General features: G+C 42.4%; 1 protein-coding gene across 1 annotated transcript in view; it reads right to left on the reverse strand.

The window, feature by feature from the left end:
- ankfn1b (ankyrin repeat and fibronectin type III domain containing 1b) overlaps positions 1-25,240 on the reverse strand; it is a 97,301-nt gene that overhangs the window by 13,408 nt on the left and 58,653 nt on the right. The window contains exons 4-6 of the mRNA XM_084567506.1: positions 15,189-15,311; positions 2,037-2,259; positions 1,571-1,778 (exon numbers count right to left, since the gene is read on the reverse strand). Coding sequence (XP_084423632.1) covers positions 1,571-1,778; positions 2,037-2,259; positions 15,189-15,311 — 554 coding nt within the window. The remainder of the gene's footprint in view (positions 1-1,570; positions 1,779-2,036; positions 2,260-15,188; positions 15,312-25,240) is intronic.

Genomic DNA, 25,240 nt, shown 5'->3' on the forward strand with positions numbered 1-25,240 from the left:
GCGAGGGGGCAGAGTTGAACTATAAGGTTAAGGTTAGGATTATTAATAAGGGTCTCTGGACCAGGAATGTTGGATGTTAAAACAATAATAATAATACTGGTCCACTTTGATTTACATTTCCAGCACATCCAGGCCTTGAAACATGTCCAGAGGCTGTCACCAGTGTGTATGTGTGTCTTGATTTGTCCTTATTTCACATCAAGGCTGCGATCCTCAGCAGTACATTTAAGTCGCTTTTTCTTACTGAGCGCCACCAAGAGATTTATAATGTCAATATGCAGTTCCTTCAGAGCATTTGTTTGATCGCCTTTGTCTGCCCCTGTCTCTCTGGTGACCACACACTGTGAAGTCATGCATGGCAATATCAATAAGCACCAGAATCAATTCCTTTCTAAGTCCAAGAAAAACGTCTGCAGTTTGATTAGAACGCGCTTAGAGAAATAGAAAGAAAGCTTTTACGCTCCTCAGTGCAGTTATTTGCTCATTTTCTGTCTCTGTTTTAGTCTTTTGCACGTACACACGCACGCACGCACAACTCACACCGTCTCATGAGTTATTTGGGTTCTGGAGCGAGAGAACAATCAAAGAGCAAACTTCAGTAAACACCACTTTCCATTCAAGTGTTTTCAGTTTAATGATACCTTTATAAGACGTCTGGCTCAGCTCTCGAAAATGTGTGTGTGTGTGTGTGTGTGTGTGTACAAGTACAAACACAAACAGCCTGGGAGCCTCACTGGCGAGTTCTAATCATTAACAGAGGAGGGGAGCGGAGACTCACCAGATCACAGACAATGAAAAGTGCTTACGAAGATGACTAATATTGCATCATGATTACCAGCCCTTCATTGCCTTTAATATGTTTTCACTGCCAGCAGAAAACAACAAAGATATGCGTGAGTTCGTGAATACACTGGGGATAAATGCATTACTGGTGTGAATGATTGTGTTATGAGTTATGCGTCGTTGCTTTGGGCAACACCTGCGGTTGCTTGGGTGGCAGTTGCCGGCTGCAGGTTCCCGGAGAACCTCAAACAAACACTTTCTGGTATTATTTCTGAGACGTGCTACAGACTGGAAGCAACAAAGGAAAAGCCGGCAGTAAGCAGCGGATGTGAATTTGATCCTCACACGCATCATTAGCTTGTAAAGTGTATGAGTTGTTACTGACAGGAGACAACTACACATGTATTACCACATATCACACTAGAGCTGCCTGATGGAAGCCGAGGTAACAATTGCTACAGGACCTACTGGAAAGTTTTATTAACAAAAGTAAAGCATTAAGGAACAGAGTGAATATATGGAAAAACTATTGCTCTCACCAGTGTGGAGACATTGCAGTGAAAAGATATTTAGTAAACTTCAGAAAGTCTGTGTAACCTCCTTTTAAAATATGTTCAGTGTTTAATTTAGTTAATGAATCATGAAAAGTCTCATTATAATGTGGATAATACTACAATGTGTGTATCAAACAGATGCAACTACACAGCAGGCTTGCAAAGCGTAGCGTAATTTGCGTATAAATTTGAAGTTTTGACTTGTTCCACAAACGACGTGGTTCTCTACTCACAGTGTGGGCTTTCCTTGGCACCGGCTCGCAGCAGAAGCTTGGCCATGGGCACGTTATTGGTCATGATGGCGATATCGAGGGGCAAGAGGCCCTCACTGTTTGGAGTGTTGAGGTCCAGCTCCTCCAGACTGTACTGGGACAGAAGCAGCTGAACCAAGTCCAACTCCTGGTGCTCCACCGCCTCAAACAAAGCTTCGTTACTCTGGAACTGTCACACAAAGAAGACTCACATTTTAACCATGATGTGAGACATTTCAGCTTTTATCAGGGAATGTATAACTCACTCTACACCCACACTATGTTTGTCTATACACCTTTGGTCTGGGTTTACAGCAGTTGGATAGTTTGGTGTGCGATGGCACTGCTTTAGATTCTATCCAAGGATTATGTGTTTTCCCTGACTATTTTTAGACTACAATGTTTCTGGGCTTATTATTTTTTCCTTCTCGTTCTCTCTCTGACTTACTATGGTGGTTTTGCGAAGTCTCTCCTTGTCTCCTCCCCGTCCTGACACCACACTACTGTCCTCCAGGGAAGGGGGGTTGGTGCCCACGCGGAACTTTCCAGACAAATTGCGGTATAGGCGGCGGGCTGCGCTTGGCGAGGACAGGCTGGCTGACTTGCGTGCCGAGGGCGGCTGGTGGGCCTGGTCCCCTCTCATCGGCTGCGTCATCTTGGTAGAGTCAGCCCTGAAGGAGAGATGGGGGACAGTTGAGTTTGACATCTGGTACAATGCATAGTAGCAGAAATGGGAGAAAGTAATTGATTCTACTATTAAAAACAAAAGGCCCCTCTATTCTGACTATTAAGGTAAAAAAGTTTCTTTTAAAACGCCAATTCTCTCCAGCAGTTTATCTCCATAAACGGTGACTTGACAAAAGCTTCTTGTCACGGAAGTAGATGAAACACAGTAACGCACCCTAGTAAAGATCTGAAATTCTACTCCACAAGTTATTCAGTAAACAAGTTCATATTCTGGCTCTGGGGGAGCGTGCATAAAATTCATGGGGATGAAAGTGAGACGACTGTTTTGAGAATCTTAAGCATCAGGGTCTTGCATGACTCGCACTGTGCAATATATCCGCTGTGCAGATCAGTTGTTGAAACATATTTAATGTCTAGTGTTGATGTAACACTATGTATTGCAGTGCCTGTCAACATTTTCATATTGTGATTCTGTAAAGTTAGTCCGACGCTGAACAGCTAATCCAAGTTTTGCCTTTCTACATTTTATAGGATTATCAAGGGGGAAGAAAGCAAATACAAATGTGGTCACTGAAAGAAAAACACTGTTAGATAGTTTAAAAACTGAACACCCCTGGGAGAGGGGCCCAGAACACCAGTGATCTTTGGCATGGTGATAAATTACACTGATCTGCCAGATGGGCCTCATGCTGGCGTACTGGTCCACAGTCACAGGTGCCATTCTGAACCGGTAATGCCTGTCTGGTAGCCGGTTAGACAATGCTGCCTTGTAACGTCCTCTCTTTCTCCAAGAAGACTTCTTGCCATCACTGGTATGATGATCATACCGCCCCTCTCCATTCTGCCATGGGAACTATGTAGATGCAGATTTCTAGGGGGAGTCTGCTACATCTTTTCACACACACTCAGCTGCTGAAGGAAATGTCAGCAGGACTCTAAAGGCGATGGTGACAGACTCCGTGCCGGGTCGCACCAAACAGAAGCAGAGAGATAAATGAATTCCTCAAGGATGTATTTTGAACAGCTTCTGCTCCCGTTTGTCCGACCTCTCATAATATCATTTGAAATTGTTTCCCCTCTAATCATCTCCTCTGGCTTTCTTGATTCCTGCTGCTGCTTTTATACTTTATCTCCTTGTCGCCTCCTTTTCTTAACATCTTTCTCAACATCTATGTAGGCAAAGTAAGTATATATAATCAGATCTTAGAGACATTTAAGTTAAAAATGTTAGAGAGGAAGATGACATTTGCCTAATCAGTAATAGACACTGCAGGAACCAAAGTATCACAATATGAATCCTTGCAGCAGTGGTTTGTTTTAAAGCCATGCGTCATGTTCAGTTACCAGCTGACCGCTGCTCGCTTATTGTCAGTAACTCTGGAAAATATCATCAGTTTAATACCGGTGGTTCAAAGAGGAGCAGGCAGAGGTAAAGCAAATAAAGGTTTGGACCATCATGTCACATGCCAAGAAGTATCTCACACAGGCCAAGAACAGATTTGTCAAGGTGAGAACATCTGTAGGAAAAATGTTATTTATATTCCCGTTCCGCCATGGGCCCTCATGAGCATGCATATATACACATATACACACACACACACACACACACACAGACACACGCCCTCCCCTAACACATGCAGTTTGTACAACAGCTGACAGCGGCCCACATTGTCGACTTTAAAGCAGCTCCAAGCCCCCGCAACAAGGCCTTTTTCACAGGGCCGATACACCGAAAATACCCCCGATCCCCATCCCTTCCCGCTCCGTCCCATCCATCTCCACTCCATCCCGTAATAGAGGCCTTATTTTAGACATCCTCGTGTTCCCGGCTGGGCCTAACCTATTCCAGGGTTCCAGATAAAGCGCGGCAGGTATTTGGAATAATTTTTCCATGGGCCTGGCCCGGAAGATAAAACAAGAGATATATTTGTAATGCGTGTGACGGTATCCCATTTCAAAGAGAAAGCCCATTGGAATCCAGCCCTAGGCTTATTGTTATTTGCCTGAGATGGAACAGACGACTTTTTTCTGTCGGCAGGACGGTGCCCCATCACTCTCTGACGACATTAGGGTGTGTGTAGCGTAGTGTGTGTACGTCTGTGATTTAAAAGGGATGCAGCATACAACACGTGAGACCGGGATGTCATTCCCCAATGACACGCACCCAGCCTCGGGTAAAGACATAAGATGGTACATAATAAAGAGAGATATTTTAAAAAGCTATACAAAATCAGACCCTAACAATTAAGTGACTGAGAAAGAAAATATTAGGAACATCTTTATAATTATTAGGGCACTTCACAAAGAATCAGAGATCCCATTTACACTTGGCATTCGATGCATTTTGGATAACTGTAGTTGTAATCTGCATTTACCACATTTACCTCATTGAGACGACAATGAAGACAAGCATAAAGTGTACACACAAAGTCGCATGCAACAACTATATATATAATCACGCAAGACCGATCCAAACCAGCAACATAGCAGCTGGGCAGCCAGCAGACATAAACAAAACACGCATAAAACACATGAAACACAAAAAGAAGTCCTCACCTATACATGTTACTGAAGACACTGGTGGATGGATTGAATGTTCTTAACGTGGACACACTGGACACACACCAAGTGTATATGTAAAAATCATATTTCAGTAAAGTCTGGATACGAGGCACATTTTTATGCCGGGTGTTAATGCGGAAGAGAGGAATGCCAAAAATTCTGAACTGATACAAACACACAAACAGCTGCGCTTGCACCCACTTGAACTCGAACAAACACGAAGTCTCTTGCTCACAATTTCCTACAGTTTTCCAGGTTTTGGGAAGCAGGAAGCAGTTGTTTTGGGGAAACCAAAAGTCTCTACCAAAAACCAGGCTCCATGCTTGGCCCTTAATCAGACCCACCCACATCAAATACACCCAGACTGCTGCAGAGAGACCGTATCAACCCCACAAATAATCAACTACCCCCAAGTTGCAAACACACATAAACACAGCATCCATTTTATTAGTTATGTCAGCCTTTCTACAAAAGAGGGGGGAAAAAAAACTGCTCGGGTGTCTAGACATTGACTTTGACTAAAAGTCAAGATGGGAAATATCAACAATTTAAGGAGTTCCAGGATCCAAGACTGCAGAAATTGTAAAGTTTCTGTGGGTTTCTGTCCAAGCTAAAAGACAGCCACAAGAATGCATTAATAACAGCTCATAATAGTGGTGTGCAGGACATCTTAGAGACACTTCATAGCAAAACGTCAAACTGGGAAATTCTGCTTGAACTGATAAATCCCTGTTTACACTGACACTTATGAATGACAACTTGAACGCATGCTGAAACACACCCATGGAAACACAGATATCTGACTCAAATACCAATAATATTACACATAAATCGTTTACAGTCACCACACCTGTTCGGTTCTAGTGATTCAGTTATGCCAGAATATTTTTTCCTTTTCCTCACCATCACCAGCTTCTTTTGCTTGTGACACGTTTTTGTTGTTTCTCATTTGCTTTATTTTCTCTGCTCGCCTTTTGTTTGCCTCTTCTGCCTCCATTCTTGACATTTGTTGTTCTTGACACTCGAGGAAAACAATTTGAAACGGTTATATTATTGTCCAGAGGTAAGAATGAGAGTGCACAGAACCGAAACTGCTATTTTCATACAATTAATTGTTCAGCCCCACAGGAGACAAATGGGAACTCAAATGCAAGCAGAAAAAAAGTTCTTGGCCAGTGCTTTGTGTTTCTATAAATACAGATTATGTTAAGCTAAACTATAAACAATGGAAAATGTCTTTCACACACACACGTGCTGCCACAGTCTAAAGCTACATGTTCTATTGTGTGTGTGCGTGCGTGTATGTGTATACACGCGTGTGTGTGCGAGCTCATGTAGGCACCAGAAAGGAGATTACAGGGACTGCTGCGTAAATTAGCTACAGCAACACAAGGAAAGATCTTTGGATAGTGAGGGACAAACAACACAATTATATTGGAATGTTAAGTGAAAAAAAATATTATCTTTAAAAGAACAGTCTTAGGAGGTCCAAATCATTACTTTTCTTTAGTTTTTCTTTTTTGTCATAGCACCATTATATTGCCTGTCTTGGCTCCACTTCAGCCTCATCATATTGTTTCTTAGGGTCTCTCAAGTTAGCTTTGTCTGACAGGACCCCCATCCCTAATTTCCAAACTGGTGGCAGACTACGACTAGTCTGCCACCACGGGAACATATATACTCTGCTGTACACTGTCATGTTTATTACACACAGGGACAAATGACCTTTCATATTAGGTGACATGTAATACATCTGTTATCTGCACAGATGAAGTGCCACAAAATAAATGAAGAAACGGTGGGCGGATGGATTCAGAGGGACACAGAGAAGGCCGGGAGTGGCAAACGAAGGACAGTGCTCAGTGAAAGAGGGGGGGTGGGGTGGGGGTCAGAGAGGTAGACAGTCAGAGGAGAAAGTCGCACAAGCTCACATGTGCACACTCACACATACGCAGAGTACGCTGGCTGCTCTAAATGTGGCTTGTAGAAGGAAATTCTGAAATCTGAGTCTTGGCACCAGACAGGCTGGAAGCAGCCAGGCTGGATGCACTGAGGGAGAGAGAGAGAGGCAGAGAGAGAGAGAGAGAGGTTGGGTAGGGAGGTAGGGGAGGTGGAGGGATCAGGAGGACTGGGGGCAGTTTTGCTAGAACTGCCTTTGGCTCTTATCAGCTTATAGGCAACATGAGGCCACAGCAACACCGTGACCTGCAGCCCCCTGTGCACGCTAAGTTGGCATGGAAACACAACAAATGAAGATGTGCGCGCTGACGCTCAAATATTAAATACTGTGTACGTGTAGTTGCAGATCGACTCTTACAGCTCTTTTGGGTCACATTTCATGGAAGAGATTTGACTGTGGGATGTATCAGGTGTGTGCTTCACTGTGTCAGTGCATCAGCAGTTCACAGGCAGACGTGGATGGATTATTCTACCAGATGTGTATTTGAGAAACGGTAGACCGGCCTGTAAGTAATGTGGCTGATGAACGAGATTATTAAAACATGGCCTGTGGTTTTCAAATGAAGTTTTGTTGATAACAAACTTCCTGATAAGTCGTGAGAAAACATTTCCCAGCATGTTGCACCACAGGCAGCAGACAGTAAAACTGATACCAGACTGGATAAAGCGCTGGGTTCTGTTGTTTACACCAGATTTACACCATCCAAGCATCAACTTTTCACCGTAGAGTCATCCACACCGTCACATCATCCACTGAGGCCTCGACTTCCACTCTCTGATAAGCTGTGGTACTCTGTATATCCCTGTTGTTCCAAAGTGATGTTTGTTGTTAGCTTAGAGTAAACCAGGTTATTCTCTTCGGACTTGAGTGTGTGTGACAAATGCGGCAAAATCTGAGAAACGTGACTATGACAAGCTCAAGTCTGTACTGATGTCTGATAACCATGTTGGTTAATTTGTGTCTGCTGATACGGTTAGTAAAGACATAACTGAACCTGAGAACAGGTATTCTTCTTTCAAGTCAAACGTGATTTAGTCTGAAGTGTGAGTGTAATTAGGGAACCACTGTAGACACCAGGTATACACAATACCATACTGCACAATGCCTCATGACACATTGTTTCTCTCTCTCTTTCTGTCTTGTCCTCTTTTCTTTTTACTTTCTCCTGCTCTCCCTTGGGAGAATGGCAGAGAAAGGGTGGGCGATCCGCTGTATGTTTAACCTTTGAAGTGGGCCTGCTGTGCCGAGCAAGGCCTGCCACCTGTTGGCTCTGTGTGTGCGCATGTGTTGTGTGCGCATGCAGAGGTAAATCTCCCTAATTTTGATGAGCAGAGACAACAGTGGAGTCACCATGGGGATGTGGTGGCGGGCTGTGGCCGACGTTCTCAGGAGGGAGGGGGTGCTTCCAAGGTGGGATCACCCACACACAAACGTACACACAACCCCTCCTCTTTCAGAGGCTTGGTGACACCATGTCTCCCACGGCGATCATGGGTCCAGCCTGGGTGGCTCCAGGCCTTCTGTGTCTCTTTCAGTACGTGTGTGTGTGTGTGTGTGTGTGTCACACCAATGGGGTCCCTGCCTGGGCCACCATATGCCACCCACCCAGCCAGGGAGAAGACAGGGGTGGGGGTGACCCCTGGCCACTGAAGCCACCAGTTGGCTCATTCTCTCAGTCACACGCCGGCCGGGCGCCATGTTTAAAGTCCCACGGCTATTTATCTGGGATAGGACTAGAGGGAGGAGGTTGGATGGGTGAGGAGACTATTCTTCTTACTTTGATAGATGCTTTGTAGAAATGATAACAGGCTCACACACATATGCACACTTCAGAATGAATGGACAGATGAAGGATAGAGAGTGGAAACAGTGACAAACTCATGTCATCGATGCATGGGAGTGTGTGTGCACACACTAAAGAAACACAATCATATGGGACTAACCAGCTTGCTTATGAAAAACCATATGTATTGCCAAACAAGTCAAAATAATGTGTTTTGTCTGCAATAATGGATTTTCTGTCGCTTGCAGTGAACAGAATACACAATATTGACATATCACCTGTTCAGCTAATAAGGCTAACATGTTAGCAAACATTGACATCTATCAGTTGCACGGTAACTATACCATTACTTTGGATATCATGTTTCTGGTGACTAATGACTGTTAAGACAAACACTCTTTTAACTCCATTTTTGGTCTCCACCATCACGGAGGCGGGTCATGCCAATCAGACACTGAACGGACAGCTGACAGCATCCCAGAAAGAACAGAATTAAATTGTGACACTGACGAGTTAACTGGTTCAAGCTGGACTCAACAAGATTTGAAAATAACAGCGCAACACAACTACAGGGTGTTATATCGATAATTGTGCCAGCTCATGAAGCACTGTATGCACCCTTTACTCGATTTCACAGGAAAAAAAAACAGAAAAGAAGCTGTAACTTTATCACACTTCGCAGTGGAAAAAAAAACACACACAAAAAAATAAAGCAAAAGGTATTATTGGTATTTTTTAACATCAATAGGTTTTAGGAGAGGATCTGTGAACCCTCACATTACCAGATAATCTTGGCTGAAACTCGGCACAGAAAGAGATCCACATTGAATTTCGTCACATTAATGACGCTACTATGAGATGTGATGAGAGGAATTAAATGGGGCTGTCATTCAGCTGACTGAGATGGAGGTGGGAATATGAAAAGTGCACAGTGCATCTGTTTCATTGTAGCGTACAATGACGTGGGTGCTAGTTGAGCTTTCAGCCTCAGTTTGCTAACCATTTTTGAAGACTGGTTTCAAACTACAATCCCTCTTTTGTGTGAACTTAGATTTTCAGATGAATTAAGACCGCGGATGCTGGTAGGATCGGGTGAAGGCGAATTTATTCAAACCAAATAAATATTTGGCCCACAAAAATTACACAATTTTCACCAGGCTATAACCAATCATAACATAGGCCAAACCCAACCCAAAGAATAATAATGCTGTTTCAGTTGTGGCTTAAAATGCCATTAAGTGTGCTGCACACACTTCCCAAAATAAATCATCTAGCTTTTGGACTGACGGGGATTGGGAAAATTTTAGCATATCGTCCAACCCGAGTTCCCCCAGCCGCGCTTGTCTTTTATCAACTTATGAGGAATGCATGGTGCCACACTGACCCTCTGACCTACTGGCTGTCTGTCTCCGCAAAGATCTTTTTCTTCTTTATTTCGTAACTTCTCCCTTTTCTGTATCCTTCCAACTCTTCTATCCAGTTTTCAGAGCTCTTAGTCGCTCCTCTCTTGCTGTCTCTTTTCATCATCGTTTCAATATGTCTTTTCATCTGCTCCCGTCTCAATCAATCAAACTCTCTGCTACTCCAGTTTTGTTCTCTACCCTCCTTCTCTCTCTCTCTCTCTCTTTTTTTTTTTTAACCTATTTCAGTCCTTTCTGACATCCCCCACCTCCCCACCACCCCAACTTCTCTCTTTCGTTCTGCCTCCCTCTCCATCCCCACCCCTGTCTCTGAGGTTTGGAGTGGAAACCAGAGTATCAAGTCAGAGACACACAGGACAAGAGGGAGCCAGCCTCATAAATCTCCCTGAGTGCGGCCCACAGCATCCAGAGTCATGAACACACGTATATTTGAGTTCATGTATTTGTGTGTGTAGGTGTATGCTGAGGCTGTGCGTTAATTTGTCTCAAGTGTTATGTATATGTATTCGGTACAACGTATATTAATCTGTACGAGTGCACATGTGTGCGGGTTAATGTCAGTCCCTGTGTATATATTTTTATAAGTGAGCTCATTTGCCTTTCTGTGTGTGTGTGTGTGTCTGCGTGGTCTTGTTTTTATTAAGTTTATTAAGTTTTTCTGGGCCCCGCAAGTTTAGATAAATTCAGTTAGGGTTAGGCACTTACTTGACACGGTCAGGGTTAGAATAAGGGTCTAGGGGATACATTATGTCAATGAAAAGTCCTTTCAAAGATAGAAACATGAGTTTGTATGTGTGTGTAAGAAAGAATAGCCCAGGAACTAACCAAAAGCAGGGAGGTTAGCAGAAATTCTGCTCCCTCATGTGAACTGGAATCTGGAGTCTCATCTCGCCAACAACCCAGCCTCAACAAATTAATATTGGAGGCCAAGAAGCAGTTGAAGTACAAACCTAACATGACACTTGAAACAATGTGGATAAACAGCTGTGTTCTGAGGAAAATGTTTTGCATATCAATAAAAACTAAATTATTTTCTTCGGACGGCACAAACGCTTTCGTTTTAGCCGAAGCATTAAAAATCGGTGAGAAAACTTTCTCACCGCACCACGCAGGCTTTTGATCATACTGTGCACTGCATCTAGTTTGTACTGTTTGCATATGTCTTCAGCTATTACTACTTTTTTAGTGGGCTTCACGCGATTAGGTTTCATGCATCAAAGCTTAAAAGTGTTTAATACATTTTGCTGCAGCCACAAATCAGAAACAAGGTGTCAGATATTCCAACTGGAGCCCCAGTCCACAGGGATATTTATTAGATCTTTGGGTCGTTCTGATCAGAATTTCTAAAGCGAAGAATTACAGGCATTTCCAACCTCTTCTTTCGTCCTTTTTGTTTGAACTGACAGCTCTCGGCCAATGGAGAAGAAAAGAGACATATCTAAAGAAAGAACAGAAAAGTGGGGAATATTAAATCAAATTAGAACCAAATGAGGCGAGTGGCATGCTGTCCAAAGCTACTTTACACCAGCGCCCCTTGAGCATTGGGCCTTTTTCCACTAAGACTTTAGTGATTTCTCTGTGTTCTTTTTTTTTATTCTCTTTGTGTATAATTCATAAGGATTAGCACTTGGTAACCCCACATTCCGCCCCATACATTCAACTCAACGCAGTGCTAAGTGTTACAATGTGTGTTTGCTCATGTATATGTGTGAGCATGAATACTAAGGGGAAAGTCAGACGTGCAGACACGAGTTTCTGCCACTCTGTGAGTGTGTGCTAATATGTCGACTGAGGGCAGGGCATGCTAGTTTCTCTCCTGACATCAAAGTTGAGACGTCATCCTTAGAGTGCTGTCAGCTCGGAGTTATCCGCGAAGACAGGGTGGCACCAGGCGGAGCAGAGGGCCTTCCGGGGATGGAGAGGATTTAAGCCCCACAGTGCTTTCTGCATAACCACACGCACATTACAATCCAATGCTTACTGGTGTGTTAGTGCTCTTTGGATATGGTTTTACTGCAGTATACTTTGCTACACATTGAAGTACTTATGTACTGAGTTTCCTCCCAAGGAGAAGTGTGGAGGAATTTTCATGGGAAATAAAAACTGCTTGGCCGGTATAAACGGCTGTCTCCTATTGTACTCAGGGGTTTCATCAATGGACCGATGCTGCCTCCCTGTCACCATGAAAAGATATGGAAATAAAGACTTATTTGCTGGCTCAGTGCTGGAGCTCAACCAGTGTTCCTTTATTACTCTAGTGCAGGGGTGTTAAACATACGGCCTGAAGGCCAAAACCGGCCCACCAGAGGGTCCAACCTGACTCGCGGGATGAATTTGCAAGGTGTGAAAAATGACATAGAAGACACAAAAAAAGTAACTCACTCATTTATTAATTTTTGTAACCGCTTGTCCTCAAGAGGGTCATGGCTGTCATTGGACGAGAAGCAGGCCGCACTCCGGACAGGTCGCCGGGTCACAGGACAGCTCTTTTAGCTTTAGTTATAAAAGTATCTGCTAATCCTAATATGTCTATGAAGAGTCGCACTGTTTTAGTAAGAGTTGTGGACATAACACAACACCGAGAGCCAGAACTAAACTGCAGATGGCAGCAAGGCACCGAAATTGCACTTATTTTTGTTAAGAAATTTCTGGTTGTTCATTAAATATTTTATAAAATAGTTAATTAAATGTACATATACTTCTTTGCACAAAAACAAAATTATAAGTTGCTATTCTGAGGTTATTATGCTACATTTAGGGAGAGAAATGACAATCCACTAGTCCACTATATAGGGACTATATAGTATCAGCAGTGCACCAAGGTCCATTCACAAAATGGAAGAATCGATGTAAACTGGATTTACAACAGGGTTATATTTATAGAACATTAATTATATTAGATTTGATTTGATAACATAAAATCTCAAATGAATCCGGTTTTTACTTAAGGACAATGTTGGTTTACAATATAATTATTAACACTGAGGGCTTCCTGGAATTCCTGGAACACATCAATATTTTTTCAGCAATCATAATAGGCAGCAGCTGCCCTCTAACTTTCCCTTTAACACTCTTTAAAACTCTCACTCGCCCCCTCCTTCCACTTTTTTCTCCACCCATACCCCAAGAGCCCATTTACTATGATTACCAATAACAATAACACCGCCATTATCTTTTATTATCGCATTTTCCCAAGGCCCTGCCAGCCCTCACAGACTTTGATAAAGCTACAAAACGGCTCCTGTTTCAAGCTTGTATATGTGCTGCCTTGGCTCAGAATTCCCTTAATAGTCACAGTTTGTTTGGGTATCTGACTGAAATCGACATGAATGGCAATGGTCCACTAAATAGATAGTAAAGCTGTTACGCCACCTGAGGCTGCTTTACTGCGGAGGGCTGCTGGTAGGTTTCCAGCTTGATATTTTATATAACTCACTATAACTTTAACTTTTCACTTAAAAGGTCCAATTTACAAAGTGAGAGAGGGAGGCAGTTCACAGATACAAATAATGAAAGCTTAATTTAAGAGAACATATTGGTCGATTAAACCCTACATTTCCACATTTCACTTGCATAATGGCAAACAGATTCCAGTGCTTTCTTTAAGTGTTTTACAATGTCTGTCTCAGAAGTTCATCAGTAATCACTAAGGCATCCAGCACTTCTTAGAAAATGGGCACCTATTTAAATTTAGTTGATCTCTAATGGAATTTCTCAAAGTATAATATAAAACAATACAGACTGCAGACTACAGGAAGTGCTACATATGTTGAACAATTTCAAATATGCAGCTGACTCACGGGATGTTTTCAATAAATGCCACTAGCACGCACACGCACGTGTTTTCTCTCCGACCACACTGATGACTGTGCATTCCAGAAGAGCCGTCCTGGCCTCGTCAGGAGTTGGACCAACCTTGTTTCACCTCCCAGTAGCATGACTCAGCCCCTCTACCTTCAATCTTTCCTCCAGGGGTCCCTTATTTATTAAGTCACAAAAGGCTAGTCACACTCCTGTAACGGTGGCTCGGCCCGGAGAAAGTCAGAATCCAGCTGTAGCCAAGCCCCCCTCATCCCTCTCGTAAATGGGCATGTCCAATCTACACACTGTGTTTCATTAAAACCAGACCACATCAATCAGGGCCTGAACTTTAAAGGCCAGGTCCCCTCTTCAGCAACATGGGAGGAAAAACATGGAGCTGTTAAAGCAAAGGACCTCACACTGCACGTACACTCCGACTTTTATGCACTTAACACCACATTGGATGGGGGACCACACATCGCAAGTCAGTCAGAGACCACACAGTTGGTCTCGTAAGGCCAACAAAAGACCTCGTAAGACCTCACACCAGGCCCTAGCATGATTCGATAGGACCTCAGAGATTCACACACCTGTAACTCCATAGACCGCAAAGTAACTCGGCTACATAGCTACTGTAGTCCCTGCGAAGCAATTAGAAACCTGAAAACCATTCAGGACTGCGACGGGAAGTTTTTTACTTGACAAAATGAAGTGTAAAGGAAGTATGAGATCCTCTCAAACTTGAGAGAAGTATAAACGAAGAGCCAAGAATACATAGCAGGAAGCTCAGAGGGGGGGTTACCAGATGGACGGACGGCAGGATCAATGGGTAGATAAACGAGTGGAGGCCAGGCAACAAGAGGGAAGACTGGGAAGGATTCCCATGGGTGGGGACGGGAAGGCAGCCTCGAGATGGAAAGCTTTCAAACTCCTTTCATCGGCTGCCTGAAGACTGGAGCTTTACAAGAGCAAGATGAGCCGGCGCCACTGGAGCGGCTTGGCGCTCTACAACGAAACCCAGACGCAGAGACAGAACAGGACCCTATCACCACTCTGCTCACCCTCTGCTCCCCGAACACCAGCCCCCAGTCCTCATCAACCCGAGCCCTGACTTTGTAAACAGACACATTATAGCGAGACTCATCTGCAGTTGTCTATTTCTAATTAGGCTTTATTTTCTGGATTTAATTATAATGAGTACAATATCCTCCTATTTAACATTCTTATTTCACCTCATAATCATTACAGTCTGAGTACCTAAATGCCTGTAGACGTGTCAGGCTTCAGGATTTCCACCACTTCTTGTTATTTTCACCATTTTCATGAGCAAATAACATTTGTGTAAAAATGTGATTAAATACATTAAGAGATGGTCCGTTGTCTTACCAGTCCACACTAAGAGATCGTCTCCTGTAGGATGGAGGCCGCTCCAAGCTCGTCTTCTCTGCTTTAGCTGGACGCTCTTTGAGGGACAGACGATGAGTGAACTTGGAGATTCCTGACTCTGACCTGGGGGACAGAACAATAATAAGGGAATTAAAATAAAGCTCACCAGACTGATTTACATACAGATCCAGATGGTGCATCTATTGGATCTTCTCAGATCCACTAGGTGCCCTTGAAGTCCATTGTTGCCAGCACCTTTTTGCTCAACTCAATAGAAAACACAAAAGCGCCAAAGTCATGTAACGTGAACATCATGGAGATTCTTTGCAGAAAAAACATAAGGGGTTAGATGTTGCTGCAGAATATTAATATAACAGTAAGATGTATTATCTTATGACTCAAGCTCTGTAGAAATCACCGCACTCAGTGGAAACGTAGTTGACAAACGGTGTAACAATGCCTCAGTTCCCGGAGGAAACATTAGGTTTCAGGGAAAGCCGCAAACTTCCCGTCTAATTTTCTCCAAATCTTTTTCACAGGGAAAAAAAAAAAAAGTGAAGTCACACACATTTTAATCTCCTCTACTGGGCTGCCAATGTCCCAGTTCAACGTTTTGCACAAAATTAAAAACAGGAAATGTAATATTTCTTCCATTCCTGCCCAGCACACATTTGATGAGACTCAGCATTGCAATATTACTGTGGTAACATTGGGGACTAATCAAAATGTAATAATATTCTCTATCAAAGAGCCAGGCTTGTGAGGGAACACTGCAGTGATGTAAAAATTCACAATACTGAAGGTTTATATAAATGTAGCCAAACTGCTTAACAGTCTGTGGATAATTTAAAGTAAATCAAAGCACTGTAAAAAAACAAAACAAAAAACAAAAGCAAACGAAAAACAATCAAAATACCATCGATTTTATTTCTGTTTTATTAACGTCTTACCATGAACACTTAAAATGACAGAGGATTACGTAAAACGATGCCCTCAAGTATTGTGCGGGATTCTTCCCTCTGCTGATTTCACACACATGCTGTTTCCATTTCATTATGAAACGGCACAACATCCCTAATAATGACTCATACATACTCATACACACACATAGATCTCCTCTCAACCTGAGCCAAAAAGCATTTTAGTCTCCATGGTGAGCTCTGTTGGAGACAAACTACAGGAATGGTTGAACTGAGGTTCATAGAGACTACTGGGGCGCTCCATGCCACTCAAAAACAAGACCCGTATCTGCCCGTCACTGGTTTCTGAGAGATGCCGCAGACATAACGGTCCACATAAGGCTTTGATAAAACAGGATTTATGAAATTGTACACAATAGTTCGTGCCGTTACTTTGATTACCGAGCAGTGACACGGATGAATGATGGCCAGTGATTCGGCCAGTTGCGCCTAATTAAATTTCTAAATTGGCATAATGTCACATACTTTTTTTCTGGCATCCTGAAGCAGAAGTCTGACAGGACCATGAATGAGTTTTTCTCTAGGAGACAGAAAGAGGACAGACAGTCTGAGAGTGTCCTGTCAAGTCTAATGCTTCTATGAGGGATGGATCAGATTTGAAAGAATGATGAGGGCAGTTTTAAAGATAAAATTGGATAAAAGACCTTTATTGCATTATGGACCTGTAAATGTTCCCATTGGGGTGAATAAAAGACTTGTGGCACTGGATATTAAAGTTTTAAAGTTACGCGCCAGCTGGGCCTCTGCTACCTTGCTTGGAACGTCCTCTCCCCTTTCCTAAACTAACATTAAAATGAATAATCAATTAGTAAAATTTTATTTCATCCCTCTCTCTAATGTTTGACAGGCACCATAAATTCACCAACTTAAAAAAAAAAAAAAAAAAAAAAGATTTTCTAATGCTATCCAATTAGGAAGCATTTTCTTATAATGGAAATAACCCCCAAAATATTCTCTGATGCTCCACAAGATATTTCTCTGAAAACCAGCTGTTTCGCTGTAAAGACGCTGCCATAAACTGAGATGAAATTGCACGAGTTCTCATTCAAAATGACCTCATGCTATGGCTTATCTGGGAGAACAACCCCCAGCCCTTTCGCCTGCGTTCCCACTCCTACACCCTCAACTACTGTTTCCTAACCCGATGCCAATTTCTGCAAAAGAGCTGGTTGACCTCGAAGACAAAGAGCCACATTTTCCCCTATGAATCACACAAATGGGGTGTGGGATTTTAGTCAGATGGCAGAGAAACCCCTAATTGATGGTATTAAGCTAGGCTGGGCTTCCTCTTCTTCAAGGGCTTTTAATTAAATTAGCACCAGTGCCCTGTGCGAAGCCAGCAACTGCCAACAACTGATGGCCATATACAACTCTAGGTCTAAAATACAGATTCATAAACAGGCTTCAGTGGCGATTGGTTTCGACCATTACGGGTTGTTACTAACTGATGGTACGTCTAATACATTTGACCTGTCACTAATACTTACATTAAGAATTCCTTGAAAAAACTTCAAACAAAATTTTGGGATCAAACACATGACATGACATGACCATAGGCTAAGAACGCCAATGCCATGAAAACACACGGGATCATGGCTTCAAAGACACGGGGGCCACTGGACACAGAGGAGGACTCAGGGAATCCCTTTGAGGGGTTTAGAGAAGAACTGCACATGTGAAGCAGGTGGGTCTCAGTGAAGGGAAATCTGCTGGCAACTGGCTGCCCCTTGGCTCCCAGAGCGCCTCAACCCTGGCTCCACCTCATGCAGCTGTCCCTGATAACATCATCACAGCAGGCACACTGTGATGACGCAATCCCCACTGGAGGCCCACTCAGGATATCCCGGTCGATTATCGTTTCATCGGAATTATATTTTTCTCTTTCATTTTCCTGGTGTTGATTACAGTTGGAGAAATCAGCGATTTGATTGATTGTTTTTATAGCGCTGAGACCGGAGGAGGGTGCATCAACTCAAACGTGACCAAATATATAACGACCACGAGAAAAGTACACACAAAGGGGCAAGATGGTGAAAATACATCTGCTCTGCTGCTATGAGAAAAAGCGACTGTCGACACATCTATAAGCGTCATTTCTCACCCCACAACTCACCCTTTTCTCCTTGCTCTCAGTGAGCACAGACAAAGGCTATTAAGTCATTTCAGACTACATGCAGATCACTCAGTGAGCAAAGCTGCACAGCATGTGTGCACGGACAGAAGCCCTGCAGTGGAAGATTTCCCATCTATTCTTTTACTTTGTCTCAGATATGAAAGTACAGAAATGCAATGTATAAAATTGAAATAGTGTATTTATTTACTTTATCTTATTTTTTTGGAATGTGTTTCACTCTTTACCTGCCAAGAACGGCATGGCCGTAGAGATGGACATGGTGGTTTCTGAGTAAACGTTCAAGTCAACATCGGTCCAGACTGAAACACCTCAACAGCTGTTTAAAACGCTTGTGGTCCTGAGACGATGAAGCCTACCAACTTTAGCGATCCCCTGCCTTTTCCTCTAACACCACCGCTAGGTTTTTCTTTTTTTTTTTTTGTCATATTTCTCGACAACTATTAGATGGATTGCCTTGAAATGTAGTACATATATCCGTGGTGCCTACAGGGATAAATCTGTGGTCTCCACTCACCAGGGAAATATCCAATCATCTGATAGATTACCATAATTTTTTGTGCAGACATTTGTGGTTCTGAGACAATGTGTTCTCGTGATTTTCGGTGATCCCTCACTTTTCCTGTAGCCCACCATGAGGTTGGCGCTCGCGGTTTTGAATGAAATGTTTCAACAGCAATCAAATGGATTACTCCGCAATTTGGTACGGACACTAGTGACAGAGTGCACTGCAGCAACTTTTCATGTAGGGCCTTTTTATAAGGCTGAAATTTAAATACTTAATGTGGTTTATGTCCAAATACAAAATCAGCGACAACGCATTGGTGGTTCTTAGAATGTAGTAATAATTAGCATGTTACACACCAGGCCCTAGCACGTTAGCATGTTATGAAGTTAAACTAAGACGGCACATTTGGTAGAAACCTTAACTGTATATAAAGGTGGATAAATACCTCTGTCATGTCACACACAGGACTCTTGAAGGGCAGTTTTAAAGCTCAATGTGGGTGGGACCAGCCGTCACTATTTTGGCAATGGTAATGCTAAGATGGCAACTAAATCCCTGCTAATTCTAAAATTGGCATAGAGGTGAAGCACGAGTGGAGCTGAAGTGGACGAGTAACAACTAGGTAGACAGCCAGCGACCTGTCATGGCACCCACTAGTAACGATCTTTTTAATATTAATTATGCACAGCTACAAGACTTGATTTAATTTAAATGAGTGTGCTATATAAAAATGTAGCTTCAGAGACCGAAACCGTTCTTTGAACCATTATAACATTGAGGTCTATGGGGATCGATTTGTTTAGGAGCAATTTGAGTAAATGCAGTTTCCACGTAGGCTTCATTTTTCAGCCCCAGAGGTTGCTTTAAATATCATATAACTATGTTACCTTTGTCATTCATGTTAGCATGTTGACATTTACTTTGGAGCACTGCTGTTCACATGTACAGCCTTAGACAACTCCTTGTCTGTAGACAATCTTATAGTATATTGAGTTATGCATGCATGCATATTTCTTTTTTTAAATTTTTATTCTAATTTATTATTAAACATTTGCACCTTTCATAGCAGTAGTAACTATAAAGTATAATAAAAAATCCTAATATATCCCTTCTATTTGAAATCCCACCACTGGCTCACTGCAGTGTGACTTAGATTATGATCTTGCCAGCATTAGTAACTTTCCCCAGTCCCTTAGCACAAGAGTGTATTTGTCAGCACTGAGAGCCTTGTGTGATGATACGGTGAAAATGTTGACATTCAGCCCTAACACACACATTTGCAGTGTCACTGCGACGGACTGCTTTCTTGCGAACAACTCACCTAATGTCACTTTCCCTCTCTGCTCTGTTGCCATGGCAGCAATTAACTGTTGAGAGTTATTCATGTGCAGGCGCTCTGCTAAAGAACTGATTGTTCTCACTCACAGTACACAAAGCTGTTGACGGTGCCCTTTGACCCCGCTCATAGACTCAGTAACCCACTATTTGAGAGTTAAGACTTTGTGGAATTCCAGCAAAGTCTGCTGCAGCTCGATGATTCTTAACAGTGAGCTACAGTTTTACACTTCAGCTTTGCTAATTGTATTATTTAAATATTTCAAATTGATTCACATTTTTAAAAAGGTGTTCATTATTGGATATTTGACTTATTGTTAAAATTAAGTATGGACCAAGGACAATAAAGCAAGTGATAAATTATATATATTATTTTAGCATCACAATATTAAATTTTAATCCTGATTATTGAATAACTTCAACTGCTTCTTCTAATGAATGAACGACTATTATTTACCCTTGGTTTTCCATGAGAGCATGATATGCATAGCTTGTGTGAGCTGTGTTTACAAAAGAATCCCACTGAAACCAGCAGAAAGCGATGCATTACACAATCTATGTGGTCTGTCTGGGGTCAGGCTGCCCTTTTAACCACAGACCTTATTTCAGATTACTAAGGAACAGACACTTGAGTAAATCATGAGCAGGACGGACAAATACCTGACCCTGTTGCAGCAATTATGGGCAATGGCTGCCTACCTAAAACAACTATTTTGGAAAGGAGGGAAAACAAAGAACTATGATTTCTTTCATCTCCGTCTCCTGTAATTGCTTCTCATCCCTGCCAAAGGAACACTAATACTCCAAAAAGAATGTGGGCACCCACCAATATAAGAGATACATGCAGAAGAAGGGGATGCTCGTAGGCGAGCTCTTACACATACGCACAAGCGCGGTTTAATTCATGAACATGCCCCTCAATGCGTTTCATTAGGCAAACAAAAAAGCTTTCAGTGGTCCAATCATAAAAGAGCCCAGCCAAAGCTATGAACATTGCTAATTAAAATCTGCTCAAAGAAAGCCTTGTTTTCCACTCAGCATCTCCATCCAGACCCATGTCTGTGTGTACGTCTCTCTACATGGTAGAGGCCACTTTTATTTCACTTGGACCGAGGTCTCGCCAATAAAACATACTGATATTTCTTCAAGCTAACAAGCCTTTCCTTCAGCTGTGATACAGTTACATTATCTGAAATGTTAAATCGTTGGTAGCTGCGAGGGTCAATAAATGAGAAGCAATAACACTGCAGCCTGTTGCATAATACCTGACGCACTCTGGAGTCTAATGAGTCTGGTTGGCTTTTTTTTTTAATATAAAATAGTCTAAAATGATGCATCAAAATTATACAATGCCTGACTATAAACTCAAGGCGGCAAATACGTTGAGAGTACGCACTTAACAGTCAGTTCACTGCCTTACCAAATAAATCTAAACAATAACTGTCTCATTTTCAAGTGCTAATGATCTAATCAGAGTGATACGTGCCAAAGGAAGGGACTCTGTGATCGTCCTACACACGTCTTCTCATATGCTGCCCATCCACCCACTTTGGTAAACAGAGATATTTCCATCTCAGCTTCTTGCCCTCCATCCCTTCGTTTGCACGTCTCTGAGTCACCGTCAACGTTTCATCTTTTTTTTTTTTTTTTTTTTTAATGTCTCCCTTTTATTACTGTGTTCTCTCACTCCTGTTTTCCACAGAGTCGGCACATACAGAATTTGTCAAGGAGACAAAAATGACGGAGGAATTCAATGCTGTTTTTTCACTTTGGTTGGATCCCTGCGGTGTCGGGTTTGATACTGTTCCCTCCGTGTCCCCTTCTGTGTTTGATGTGTGGCATAAGGCTGACTCAACACAGTGAGATGCACGGATGATGGATTTGCCGTCAAATGAATCTTGAATTGAGCTGACAAGCGCATGGAAGCCAGCAAATGATTAGAGTCTGTAGCTGGAGTACCATGTCTTTGAGTGAGGAGGGGCAAAGCAAACAGTGCCACAGACAGTTTCTACTTTCCACTCGCTTTCGGTTAGGTGGAATGAGATAATGGTGAATGTAATTTGGAGGGGTAAGTAGCGATCACATTGTGGAGATGTGGAAACACCCAACTGAAAATACAGCAGTTTGTATAGTACCCGCAGACATTCCTGTCAGTTATATCCCAAATCCAAAATGACCAAATGCATTGACTTCAATCCAGGAAATACATACAGTATGTCTGGGGGACTGGATTTATCTGATCAAACCTGTAAGCCTTATTATTGCTTCCTGGAATCTACACTAACCTGACAACAGTAAACAATCACAACGCCACTCCACATGACATTGTAACCCACTAATATTTCTGCCCCAAATCTCATCACTTATCCACCGAATATCCACATAAAACTCTGCATAAGACTCCAGCTGGCCTCCGCTAGGACTCAGAAAAGCTGATAAAACTTTGTGGAGCCTGGATCTTAACCCCCTGTACTGGTAAGCTCAGTATAACTGTTCATGCTTGGAAAAAGAAAAAAAAAAAAGTGTAAATATAAGAGTGTGCATGTATTCCAGAGTGCATCTCTTTTCAAATTGCAGTAAACACATTACATGAGGATGTGTGTGCCAACTTAAGTCTTAAACTGAGGATTTTAGAGGCCTGGTCTGGTGGAGATGGACCCCCCTTTGGTATTATGTTTATGGTCTTGAAACAGCAACACAGACAAACTCACATGCTCAGGGCACCCTACTTTTCCTCATCCAGCCACAATTGAGCACGGCGTCGAGATTCCAATCAGGGCTGAGCCAGCAGACTGAGGGGATTATTTATGCTGGAAAGGATAAGGAAACCTCGGGGAGGGAGAGAGGAGTGTGCGTGTTTGAAGCACCTCTATACTTGTGAGAACCAGAGGTCTGTCTTTAAGATTAAAAAATGAGAAAATCCTCCAAAGTTAACATTTTCCAGTCTCTATTTATAAAGCTAACTGCTAAGGTTAAGTGTTGTAGCGAGTGCTGGGCGTAGAAGCCGGGAAACATACACTTCTCAATTCCAAACCTACACAGACTAATACGTCTTACAGACAGTGAAAGTGACATGGGTTAAACTGGCAGTCTATTTGAATGTGTCAAGCTGAATCATCCAACCAGTCTGCCTGAATGAAAGCACTGCTTATAGATGACAAATTACACCAGTGTTCCATTTTCCAAATACTGTAACTTGGAGTTAAGGTCGTGTAGATAAGGTCTTACAGTCTGTTTGCATGCTCGTGCATGGCTTGTATATACGGTTACTTTTAGTGAATTAAACAATCAAAATTAATGGGAGAAGAAATTATCTCATGTTGCAGATTTGGTGGAGAGGTCTTCTGGACTGAATTAGGAATTCAGTTTAATGCTAATGAGTCAGAACTGCATGTTGGCCACCATTATGGATCCTACTGAACATGCAGCATTTTTTAAAGAGGAGTCGCCGGGTGAAGCAAAACAAGCAACCAACTAGATTAAAGAAGTTCTCTGAGTGACCCTGAAACGGTGATCCTGGTTGAACCGTTGAGCTGGCGTATTTGTACCGAATAAAAGTTTAACTCAAATCAAGTTTGTAATTGGAAGCCAGCAGACTGTGAGGATCCAAAGTGTTGAGATGTTTTCGGGAAAGCTGATCAAATTTTGATGTGTGGTTTGAAACTGGAGGGAGAGGTTTGGTAAAGGCCTCGTTGTGCAACATGACAGAAAGACATTTTCCCCGAAAAACTCCCAACAGCTAATGCGGTCGTGAGGATGGAGTGTTTGTACGCTGCGTTGTTACGTGTATGTGTGTGCATGCGAGTCAATGTGGGTGAGTGCTTTTGTATTAAAAGTCAGAATGGAAAATGCTGTGCTTCATAGAACAGCAATGTTCAAGTACTCCAGATTATACTTTTCTTTCTGCAGTTCCATTTTTGTCTCTCTTTCTCTCACTCAAACACACACACACACATGCACAAATACAGAATTACAACCAGGATGCTTTACCAAAACAATGGCTGTCTCTGCCTGCTCAGTTCTTTGGCCTGGCAGTCTGTTCTTGGGAAGCTCTCAAACAACCCAACATCACTGCAGCCAAACCACATCAAATAAGAACACTCACACACACACTCACACACACATAGATAGTTGGATAAATTCCGCTAACATATGTATACTCTCTTCATTTTATGAAACAACACTCAATAAACAGTATAGCTACAAACTCATACTTAGCAGTTCTGAACATGGGTGCACACAAACACACTAGATTAACTGTACAAATAGAAATAGTCACACACTCAGATAGTTAGCCAGAGGCAGTCTCCGCCGGCCCACTGAGCTAGCTCCCTCTCCTACCACCATTACCACTATTGTAAATACTCCTCAGTACGTATTTACACTGGGATTTCAGAACCCCAGAGAAAAAAAGGCTGGAAAAATGAAGGAATGTGTTTCACGTCGGTCAGACAGTGGGAACCCTCAGTCCTTATTATGTTTCTGCCCTGGATTGTACGGTTTGGGGGATGAGACAGAGTGATGCGGTAGGTCTTCGATCTGTATCTCTTTTTGTCTGATTTTATATTTTGCTCTGCTTAGTTTCGACTAACGAAAGAGAAAGAACATCCTCTATAGTCATACAGAACACGCTGTGGCGGCTCGACCTCCGGACTCTTTGTACTATGCACCAAATAAATTTGGAATCAAAATCTGTGATGTCAACATTAGGCCGTGAATTAATTACCACAGAGATTTCATTCATGTGTCACCTGTAACCACGGAAACAAGAAGCTACTGCTGGGTGGAAAAGTGCTTCAGCTGTGAGGAGCGTGGCAGAAAAACAACAGCAGGGTCTTAGCTGTAGATTAAAAACGTGAGAGGAGTTATGAAATATGAAGCATCTTAACTTTTAAAATACGAAGTATTTCACTCTGAAAACAAATAACCTTCCACTAAAGAGTAATTTACAGTTGTTTAAATATGTACAAAACAATTACAAATAAAAAAACTATTTCTGATTTTGTTTATTAGATCACAAGCATTATTCACTTACTGATTACATATACGCGGATAAGCCACAACATTAAAACCACTGACAGGAGAAGTAAATAACATT

This window comes from Chelon labrosus, assembly GCF_963514085.1.
Source record: "Chelon labrosus genome assembly, chromosome: 19".
Classification (NCBI taxonomy): domain Eukaryota; kingdom Metazoa; phylum Chordata; class Actinopteri; order Mugiliformes; family Mugilidae; genus Chelon; species Chelon labrosus.